Consider the following 11,666-nt stretch of genomic DNA (forward strand, 5'->3'; position numbering starts at 1 on the left):
ACAAGTAGTTTGGGCAGGTTGATGACATTTAAACAACTTCCTGTTTGTTAGGCTAGGCAGGGTTCTGACAATAATTGTTCCTCTTCAGTTATGCTTGGCCTGCAATGCTGGTTGTCATATTTCACTCAAAAACACACAAAGTAGACTACAAGAGGTGTCGTCCCCCCCACAGGTGCTGGTATGTTTTCTAAGGCTCAGCACAGGGTGACAGTCCAAGGCCAGGTCTACCAATATAGTTGACTGAAGTAGGTAGACCTGTTCTACAGAGGCCAGGTCTACCAATATAGTGGAAAGGGGTGGGTAGATCTGTTCTCTGGAGACCAGGTATACAAAAATAGTGGAAAGGGGTAGGTGAAATGTGACTTGATTCTGTTTTCTGCTATACTGTTTAAATAAATCATTCTTAAAATGATATAATGTAAAATAATTTATTCTGCAATTTTTACAAGGTTATGGAAATAACCTTCCAAAAATCTAATTTACACGATAGTCAAATGTAGACTCACTCACAACTTTAATGCTACTAGCTTTTTTCACTCACAAGATAGAATTTCTGCTTAAAACACTGTGGAGATTAACAGGAACGTTTGCTACCAGATGTCCTCTTTTTAGAGTACACGTCCTCTGTTTTTGGTGTCCATCCTCTTTTGGGCTCTTGTTAAAAAACGGACGAAAATGTCCTCTTTTTGGGTTGGAAGCTTAGGAATATTCCTAGTTAGTAGCAATTATCACCGTTTAAATAGACGGGGTCTATACAATGAGATCACTTGTTTGAAGTAGTCAGCTGGGAAACATGCTTTTTTGCTTTTCAAAATATGGCCACCCTAGAACAACCAGTGTGGGAAATATACACAGCTGTAAGTGGTTGGATACAGGTGCTCAGATCCTGTGGCCCCCACCTAGCTAAAAAAAAGGCAATTTTGATCAAGTCCTATTAGAAGAACAGAACAATTCTATCCTTATGGTTTCTCTGGGATTTCAGCATTTTTATTGGCAGGAAACCTGTTTATGCGCCGTGTTACTTTGAACTGCAGGCGGGAATTCACAAGGTTGACTGTTCCTCTCTGCCTGCAGTAAACAGGATCACCTTATCCAACCACCCTGGCAATTGCACCCATGAAGGACTGGATGCCACCACCACGTTCCAACCTGGTAGTCAAAAGTGGTACAGCCTAAAAACGGGTTCACCCCTCCGGGCTCTATTTGGACTAGTTCTGCATCACAATCCACACTGCCATCCTATGCAGAGTTGCTCTGTTGAAATTAATGGTTTTGTACTGGAGAAACCCTTGCATTGTACAACAGAAAAAAAGTGTGACCTTTAAGACCAACAAAGTTTATTTCTGGGTATAAGCTTTGGTTGTTTCGTTGGTGTTGGGATTCTGGGATTCAAGATCGATTGTCATTTTGCAAACACAAGAGCCACATTAGTAAAAGAAAAATATATTTACTGCAAAACAAAATAAAGCATGGGTAAGGTACTTTGGCTAAAAGAAATAAAATAAAAAGGTTACATACTTGCAGTTACTCTCAGTACTAAATGCTAACAGCTACATCTTTCTAACTGTGTTGGCTTCTAGAGGGGAGCTTCCCGTCTGGTTCACACAAAGAGCCATAAACCTTGTGAATACATGAATGCTAGATCAAAGCATTTCCACAAACAAGTCGTTAGCTGACCAATACAAAGGTTACAGTTCACTTCATTAGGCTAAACAACTCCCACAAACTTTCCGCAGTAGAATACATTATGTAACTAACATCCTGTTTCCTAACAAACAACACTTAACTCTGTAATGGCTGAAGTGTAAGCAACTTGAAACTCCAACAGTTGGTCATAAAGGTGTGTGTGCACACGAACGCTTATACCTAGAATTAAACTTTGTAGGTCTTTCCACCCTTTTCCCAACTTTGTGGTGCCAACTTTGTGGTGCCCCCTTTGGCCCCGGTGCCCTAAGCACCTGCTTCGTCTGCTTACTGGTTAACCCGCCCCTGCCCTTGCGTGTTCAGGGCACAAGCGCAGGTGTCTCCTCTTCCTCCACCCCTCACCTGTCTCTCTTTTTCCTCCTTCCCCGTTTCTTGCAGGTGCGGGCAGAAAACCAGCCGCCAGCACGGCGGGAGGCAAAGCTCCCCCCGACGCCCTCGCCAGCAGCATCCCCGGACTTTCTCTCCCGGCCTCCTCGTCCTAGAAGACTGCGCGGGGCGGGCTGGGAAAGGCGGGGAAGGGGCGGAGGGGCGGCCCCGACGGCGAGGCGAGGCCCGAAGCAACCGCGGAGGGATCCGGACGGCGGCTGCGGCTCTGAGTCGCCCTTGAAACAAAGCCGTGAGCGGCCCGCGCAGGGACACCACACCGACCTCCGCGGACTCTTTCGCCTTCAAGCCTCTTTGGAGGATTTCCAGAGACACCCGTGGCTCGACGGGGCTTTTGATGCACGCGTGAAAGTGGGGAAGAAACGGCACTTCCAGGAGCAGCCTTCATGACAATGCCAAGGGAAACGGGCGCTATGCCTGGTGGTTTGGGGGCAGTGTTCCCTCTCAGCTGAGTGAGTGTGAGTTAGCTCACAGTTTTTTTAGCCTCCGGCTCACACATTTTCGTCTCAGCGCAGGAAGGAGGGCTCCAGAGCAGACTAATCTGTGCAGCGGCCAAATCGCTCGCTCGCGAATTTCATGCCAGGAGCTCACAAAGTAGAGTTTTTGCTCACAAGACTCCACAGCTTAGAGGGAGCATTGGTTTGAGTGCAGGTCAGAACGTGAAGCCCGGTCGTTGCAACCCTGGACTGCAGCTCGCAGCAGGGCAGGCTCTCTCCTCTGGGTGCACCGACTGCCAGTGGGCGCTGGAAACACCCTTTTCTCCCCCCCCTCCTGCTGCCCCCTGCTGCTTGGGCAGGGGGAGGAAAAACATTCTCCCTAAATATATATGTGTACACACACATTTGGATGATGATGGGTGAAGTGAGTAATTGATATCTATAATTTCTCATTGCACCCATCATCATAGATGGGGGGGGGGTAGCTGAGTTGGTCTGAAGCAACCCAACAAAGTCTGAGTCCAGTGGTGCCTTTATGACCCACAAAGTTTTATTCCAGACATAAGCTTTTTGTGGGCGTGCATGCAGAGGATGCATGCGGTGGCTCAAGTGGTTAAGACGCTGAGCTGCAGGCTGTGGAAGGTCGGTAGTTCAGCAGTTTGAGACCTGGGTGCCACATGACAGAGTGAGCTCCCATCTCTAGTTCCAGCTCCTGCCAACCTAGCAGTTCGAAAGCAAGAAATTGCAAGTAGATAAATAGGTACCGCTTTGGTGGGAAGGTAACAGCGTTCCGTGCGCCTTGGCGTTTAGTCGTGCCAGCCACATGACCACGGAAGTGTCTTCAGACAGCGCTGGCTCTTCAGCTTTGAAACGGAGAAGAGCACCGCAACCCTAGAGTCGGATTCGACTGGCTTTCGAGCAAGGGAACCTTTACCTTTATGCAGAGGAAAGCTTATAGGAAGAAGAAAGCTGTTGGTCTTAAAGGTGCCACTGGACTCATCCAAATGTTGGCCTGGTGAATGCCAGGACTGTAATGACTTTTGCCAGGTTACTGGATCAATATCATTCTGAGCAAGTTTCCCATCTCCCTTTTCCGACCGAGTAGCAAATAGCTTCAGAACTGGGGTGGGAGGGAAGCAAGTGCCTTTTGTGTTAGGGAGGCATGAAGAGACAGGAAGGACACTTTGCTCTCACACTCCCCCATCGGCAGGTGGTTCCTCCCTTCTCGAGTGAGCAGAGCTGCCTTCCTGATGCCAAGTTGCACCGCTCCTTTTGGGCCAGTGGAGATGTAACAATTTTATCTGATTTTATATTTTTTAAAAAACAAACCAATAAAAGGCTAATGACAGTAGAACCTGAGCTTTATTCCTTGCCTAGCCTTTTGTATGTCTTGTTTCAGAAGGGGTGTCGTGTGGCTGTTTTTGCTAAAGACTGCCATCGACGGCCAATCCTAACCAAAATGAATCCCAAATGAAGCTCCATTGATATCGCTGGGACTTCCTATTAGAGCTGAAGTCAATATTTAAATATTGGAAACGAATCAAAAGTTTAAACGTTGAATGAGAATGTTAACATTCAAAATTGAAATATTGAATGTGACGCATCATATAAGAACTTCTCAGAACCTCTCAAATGCTAAGTACCAAAGCTTGCAGTTTTGCCAGAACTGTCAGATAATATCTACCACTTCATAAAACCTACCAGATTTGTAACATTGTACAATCTCACTACAACGATGGGAAACTGTCAAATATCAAATAATAATTTGTGACAGTTAGTGCGGTGGACTGATTAGTGGTATCTTGTGAATCTAAGATCTTGAAGATGTGGCTTCAAACATGTTCTGTTTGCTGGACCATTTATTATACCGCCCTAACCCCCTTGGGGGTATATAAGTTATCATAACAGTGAGAGACTGGTTAGCTTGAGTTGCAGTGACTGGTCCAAGATTAGGGGAGTTAATAAAGTGAGCTCTGTCTTACGAAAGCTCATATTAGAATAAATATTAGAACAAAGTTTGAGTCCAGTGGCACCTTTAGAAGAGAAGAATAAGGGAAGAGATTGGATTTATAACCCGCCCTTCACTTGGAGTCTCAGAGCGGCTTACAAACTCCTTTCCCTTCCCCTCCCCACAACAGACACCCTGGGAGGTGGCTGGGGTTGAGAGAGCTCTGACACAAACTGCTCTTTTTCAAGGACAGCTGTGCCAGAGCTTGTGACTGACCCAAGGTCACATCAGCAGGTGCAAGTGGAGGAGTGGGGAATACTTTGTTCTAATATTTATTCTAATATGAGCTTTCGTAAGACAGAGCTCACTTTATTAACTCCCCTAATCTTGGACCAGTCACTGCAACTCAAGCTAACCAGTCTCTCACTGTTATGATAACTTATATACGCCCATTCTGCATCTAGCATTCTCTCCATTGTTTTACCAAACCCACACTGGAACAGAAAAAGATGCGGCTCAAAACCACATTCACATACCCCGGGCCAACTCTGTACTGACTGCAGAGGCACCCCTGAATGGCCATAAAGTAAAGGTAAAGGTTCCCTTGCTCGAAAGCCAGTCAAATCCGACTCTAGGGTTGTGGTGTTCATCTCCGTTTCAAAGCCGAAGAGCCAGCGCTGTCCGAAGACGTTTCCATGATCATGTGGCTGGCATGACTAAACACCAAGGCGCACGAACGCTGTTCTCTTCCCACCCAAGGGGTCCCTATTTATCTACTTGCAATTTCTTGCTTTCAAACTGCTAGGTTGGCAGGAGCTGGAACTAGAGACCGGAGCTCACTCAGTCATGCGGCACCCGGGTCTTGAACTGCTGAACTACCGACCTTCCACAGCCTGCAGTTCAGTGTCTTAACCCCTTGAGCCACCGCAGCTCCACTGAATGGCCACAGAACGGCCATAAATCTATGCAGGGGGTACCAGAAAACCAAGAAATCAAAGGAAGTGAAATTGGCATGCAGTATGGAGGCTTCCATAAAATCTGACAATCAAAGGAAGTGAAAGTGGCATGTGACGCAGAGGGGGATTTTTGTTCCAACGTGGGTTTGATAAAACAGTGGAGCGAAGGCTAGATGCAGAATGGGCCATAGTCGCCTTCATGTCACCAAACACAGTATAATTTAGCTTGCATGCAATGTTGCTCCTGTGTGGCTGCCTCATCTGTTCAGACTAGACCCCAGAGAGGCTTGTGATTAATTGACATAAAGGGTTTGAACAGAACTGGACCCTCAAACAGGGCTATTTTTGGGCAGGAACACACAGGAACGGAGTTCCGGCTGGCTCCTGATCTGGCCACACCCAGCAGGAACTCATTAGCATAATAGGCCACACCCAACAGCAGAAACTCATTAGCATAATAGGCCACACCCAACAGCAGAAACTCATTAGGATTGGCTACATTAGAGGTGTGTGCCCTAACATGCAAAGGAGTTCCTGCTACAAAAAGAGCTCTGGATTTGACAACAAGGTAAACAGAATAAGAAGCAAAAGGTGGGTGTGGCTGAATGACCACACTTCTGGTAACATGGGGGTGCGGCCTAATATGCTAATGTGCTGTGCTGTCAAGGGTTTGGCCTAATAGGCTAATGAATGTCTGCTGTTGGGTGTGGCCTATTATGCTAATGCGTTCCTGCTGGGCTTTTTCTACAAAAAAAGCCCTGCTCATACAGCTGCTGAAGAGCACTGTCACCGACACCCACACCCTCTTATAATCCATTTTACTTGGTTCTTCAGAAGGAGGTAATGATGCAAAAGTATCATTCTATGAGTCTTCTGGCTGCACATTTGTGGGACATTGATCTCATAGAATAATAAGGTAAATTCACAGAACACATGAAAACGACAAGTTTTACAGCGTTAACCAGGAAATAAAAGAGCAATCTCCCCACATAAGATTTCCGATGAGTTTTGCCCAATTGAATAGCTGTATTAAGCAGCTCTTCAGCTCCTCAACCTCTGATTGTCTTTTCGCTATTAATATAAAGCACCTCAAATTGAGGTTTTGCTCATGTCAGGACTGACTTTGCTCTGATTGTCAGAGTTCCATGTCTCATGCTCAGATTGTTCTCTGATATCAGGACCAGCATCTAGAAAAATTTCCAAGTTATGGGGGACATGTTGCATTTTTGAGCATATTGTGTAGGGGATTCTTTAATTTTGTAAGCCAATGAATAGATGTAAAGCTTAACTGGACAGAGCCGTTAAGCTCCAGGTGACACAGAAATAATGGGTAATGACTGGGATGCGAAACATTCCAGTATTTAACCTTTCTACGCTTTCAGCTGAGTCATTTCTTAAATTCTGGATACATTTCTGTTCTCTGTGGCAATTCAGTCATGACTCAAAGTAGACCACCTGGAATGTGATTTTCTATTGTGTTGTGGAGAAAGTATACGGGTGGTGTGCTTGAACACCTTTTGGTGAAGAGAACATTTCAGGTGAAGATGCAGAGACAAAAGGCACCAGGCAAGCTGAATTGTTCGGTCAGGTGAAACAGTCAAAGAAATTCCTTACTTGAAACACTCAGATTTTTCCAGTGGCCAAATGCAGTGCTAATGGGTACCATATGTATGTTACAGGAACTTTTGGGTAGATGAATGCCCTGTTCATTAGCGAAGCTGGAGGCTGCAGTAACTTCTCAGAGTCTCGTTCACTACACAGTAATAGATATATTTCTTCTTAGTGAGCCTTAAATAGCTGATTAAATAGTCATGTGATGTGAAGTGATGTCTGGTGACAATTAGTGTGACGTTCACTGTTGTAACTTCCAGACAGTAATCTAAGTACACAAAATGCCCTGAAGGAAATAAAAATAAGACGAAGTGTACTTTGTTGTGTATTTGTAGGGACAGTTTCCAGACAGTAAGATGTTCAAGAACCTCTTTACACTAGTGGGTGGTCATCATGCAAGAACCATAGTTCAAAAGAATCTATTCTTCGGTGCTCAGCCTTCCTTATAGTCCAACTCTCGTAACCATACATGACTACTGGGAATACCATTGCTTTGACCATGCGGACTGTTGTTGGCAGGGTGATGTCTCTACTTTTTATTATGCTGTCTAGGTTCACCATCGCTTTCCTCCCAAGGACCAGGCGTCTTTTGATTTCATGGCTGCAGTCACCATCTTCTCTAGGTTTTGATCTTCAAACTGACCCACCCCTTCTTGGATGAGGGATCCTTCCTTCTGCAGCAGCCTCACAACAGCTCTGCTCCCCGGGAGTGAACCACCTCCCACTTTGTGTGAAACCTTTTATCCCTTCTTCCCTGGCACCACCCTCTACTCCTATACTGGCATCAGTTTTCCCTCCAAATTCTCCATTAACCGTTCACAGGGTCCAAAGGGTGGCCTGGGGAACGTTGGCCCAGTAGTCACTCTAATACAGGCTTTCCCAGAGCCACTAGGCCCCACTACGCAGGCCCAGGTTCATAACACTGGGGAAGGGGGGAGAAAGGGGGAAGGCTTATCCATCCCATTGTCTTTCCTGCTGGAGTAATTAGCATTTGTAAGAAGGTGAGCTGATATGCCAGCAAATGGACTTCCTCCTGTGACTAAAGGGGAAAAAAAACTGGTAAAAAGCACAGGGCTGCTTGCCAGTCCTCCAGGAGACAATGCTTATCTTCACACTCTGTACAGTTGCCTTTTGGAGTGTGTATGGCCACTGTCAGCTTTGTGGGTGAATGAGATCATGAGGAGGCACCGCTGGTATGAACCAGCACTTCAGCATCGGTTGGCACCTGCAGAAGACCTTGCTCAGATGAGTAAAGCGGTCATGGCAGAGCCTGGGGGGAGAAGCGGTCTTGCAGATATGAGGGGCTTTGTATGTGATAGTCAATACCTTAAACTGAGATTGGTAACTGATGGGCAACCAGTGGAGCGACTGTAGAATGGGAGTGATATGCATACTCCATCTGGCTCCTGATAATAGAGAGCCAGTTTGGTGTAGTGGTTAAGTGCGCGGACTCTAATCGGGGAGAACCGGGTTTGATTCCCCACTCCTCCACTTGCAGCTGCTGGATGACCTAAGGCAGGCCGTAGCTCTGATAAGAGCTGTTCTTGAAAAAAGAGCAGTTTCTGTCAAGAGTTCTCTCAGCTCCCCCTACCTCACAGGGTGTCTGTTGTGGGGAGGGGAAGGGAAAGGAGTTTGTAAGCCGCTCTGAGACTCCGAGTGAAGGGCGGGGTATAAATCCAGTCTCCTCCTCCTCTTCTTCTGCTTCTTACCCAGTCATGGCATTCTGTACCATGGATGTTTAGGCCACGGATCTACCCAAATAGTTGCAGCATAGGACACATCCTCCCTGCAAAACTCACCAGCAGAAAGTACACTCTAGTCAATGGATGATGGTCCATTATAATCAGACAGGAAAAACAGTATGAGGAAAATAGTTCCACTTAAATTAATAATAATAATAATAATAATAATAATAATAATAATAATAATAATAATAATAATAATAATAATAATAATATTTATTGCATTAGCAAAAAAGCCATAGTAACAGAACAAGATAAAACCCTGTGACCAACACTAGATTTGAGCGGATAATAACAAATCAGTCATTTGTACCTAGGGTTGTCAAGTGTGAATTCAGCCACAGCGGGGGACTCCCGGCTGGTGTCTGGAGCGCACGTGCGCTGCATCCACATTGCCTGAAAGTGACGCAGGCATGCCGGGCACGCTGGGGGCAGGGCCATGGTCATCGAAGGGAAAACTCTATGGGGGCGGGGGCACGACCATCAGATAGAGTTTTCTCTCGGATGACCGTGGCCCCGCCCCCAGCGTGCTCTCGTCACTTCTGGGCGACGTGCACGTCAGGGTGGAGTTCCCCCCGGGGCCCGATCCACCGCTGGCAGGGAACGGGCCTCTGGGGCGGGGGTTTCCCCGCCCCCCAGGGGGACTTGGCAAGCCTATTTGTACCAAATTGGGGAGGGGGAAACCCACACTTAAATTTATCCAATTAGTATATACACGATCGGCAGTTATCAGCAGTAGGCTAGTTGAACTAAGGCTTCTCGGCCTTTTGGCTAAGATCAAGTGTAGTGTAATGAGGTTTTATTAATCTTTACTTATCTGGCTCCATATATTCCATGTGAAGCACTGCTTGTAAATGCTGCGTAAGTACTAACAAAGCAGCTAAAAATGTTTTCTAGGGAAGTCTGGGAAAATCTCAGAGGGATACATTTTCCTTCTTGTTCCCACTGATGCGTTTTATTGCTTGGAGTCTATAGCGAGCCCTCGTTTTGACTGAACGATGTCCTGCTGCAGTTTGGAGTTTCCATACTACACCATGATGGCAGAGAGGGAGATCCTGTGAATGTAGGAATTATACGCCTTGGCTGGGAGGCCCTGTGTTCAGCCGCGCAAGGGGGTAATGGATTTAATGGCTTTAAGCCCACCTTTCCATCACCACCTCTTCATCACAAGGCCTAAGAGATGCTGCTGAAGTTCATACTCTTGTGGTGCGGAATATAAGATGAGCCTCCTGGTTTCTCAGTTTCTGGCTGGCTGGTAAATCCAAGCCAGAGAGAGATTTCCCCATCCCTTCTCCTCTTCCATCCCACCCCACCCCAAATGATCTGACCCGCTGAGCATTAATGCAGTGACAGCAGAACGGAGTTCAGAGGAAAGACCTGCAATGCTACCACTCAATCCTTCTTTCATAGAATTGTGAATCACAAGGTTGGAATGGGTCCTACAGGCCATCTAGTCCAACCCCCTGCTCAGCGCAAGTTCAGCCTAGAGCAGTGGTGGCGAACCTATGGCACGGGTGCCAGAGGCGGCACTCAGAGCCCTCTCTGTGGGCACGCATGCCATCGCCCCAGCCAGGCCCAGACCATCATTAAAGTGTCGAATTCTCTGCCAAATAATTTTAAGTCAATGAAAGCATTTGGGATTGCTTCCCTTACTTTGTTTGGATCCTCTTAAGTGAATGTGTGAGTTGTTTTTTCTAAAGTAAAACCTCAGTATTCAGGTTAAATTGCCGTGTTGGCACTTTTCGATAAATAAGTGGGTTTTGGGTCGCAGTTTGGGCACTCGGTCTCTAAAAGGCTCGCCATCACTGGCCTAGAGCATCCCTGACGTGTGTTTGTCCAGCTGCTGCTTAAAGACTGCCAGTGAGGGGGAGCTCACCATCTCCCTAGGCAGCTGATGCCACTGTTGCACAACTCTGACTGTAAAAATGATTTTTCCTAATATCCAGTCGGTACCTTCCTACCCTTAATTTAAACCCATTATTGCAAGTCCTCTCCTCTGCTGCCAACAGGAACAGCTCCCTGCCCTCCTTCTTTAAATTACCACTTTATTTCCCCTACTTCCAGTTAGGTTTGCCAGTTCTGAGTAGGGAAATTCCTGGAGATATAGCGGCGAAGCCAGAGGATAGCAGGGTTTGGGAAGAGAGGGGCTCAGGGGGTGTAATGCCATAGACCTCCATCCTCCAAACCAGCCATTTTCCCTGTGGAAACTGATCTCTGTAAACTGGAGATCAGTTGTAAGTCCAGGAGATCTCTAAGCCCCACCCAGACATTGGCAACCCTGCCCCAGTGCATTGTGGGAATTGTAGTTTTGTAGTTCTGGGAACTAATTAATTTTTGGGAATTACATTGCATTCCTAGGATGTAGTTCTGGGAACTGACTAACCAATTGTAGTTCTGGGAATGAACTAATTTTGGGAATTAGATTTAGGGCTGCCAAGTGGGGGCGCGGGGCGGGTAAACACCCGCTTTGGAGGCCCGATTTCCGCCGCTGCGGAATTGGGCCCCAGGGGGAACCCTGCCCCCCGAAGTGCAGCGTGGGTGCGTCACAGGAAGTGACACAACCACGTAGAGCACATTGGGGGCGTGCCCCCAATCGTTGGAGGGAAAACTCTATAGTTTTCCCTCAAACGATTGGGGCCACGCCCCCAACGTGCTCTACGGACCGAAGGAACGCTCCCCCACCGGTGAGTAAGAACGACTTGGCAACCCTAATTAGATTGCATTCTTAGAATGTATCAGGTACCACTTCTTCCTTTGCTCCAAATGTATCCTGGAAATTGTAGTTCCCAGAATTCCTGATATTCATGTCAAGTGTTCAGGTAAGGCCAATTCCCAGAATGGACTAGGGACAAGGAAGTGGGGAAATAAAGAAAGATGGAGGTGA

General features: G+C 46.8%; 1 protein-coding gene across 1 annotated transcript in view; it reads left to right on the forward strand.

Annotated features, from left to right (window-relative positions):
* The window catches only part of LOC107116080 (paired box protein Pax-1-like), a gene marked incomplete at its 5' end in the record, with an annotated part of 29,022 nt that extends 26,544 nt beyond the window's left edge, over positions 1-2,478 (forward strand). The window contains one exon of the mRNA XM_015417943.1: positions 2,083-2,478. Coding sequence (XP_015273429.1) covers positions 2,083-2,478 — 396 coding nt within the window. The remainder of the gene's footprint in view (positions 1-2,082) is intronic.
* Positions 2,479-11,666: the final 9,188 nt, after the last annotated feature.

This window comes from Gekko japonicus, unplaced genomic scaffold, assembly GCF_001447785.1.
Source record: "Gekko japonicus isolate JY-2015 unplaced genomic scaffold, Gekko_japonicus_V1.1 scaffold882, whole genome shotgun sequence".
Classification (NCBI taxonomy): domain Eukaryota; kingdom Metazoa; phylum Chordata; class Lepidosauria; order Squamata; family Gekkonidae; genus Gekko; species Gekko japonicus.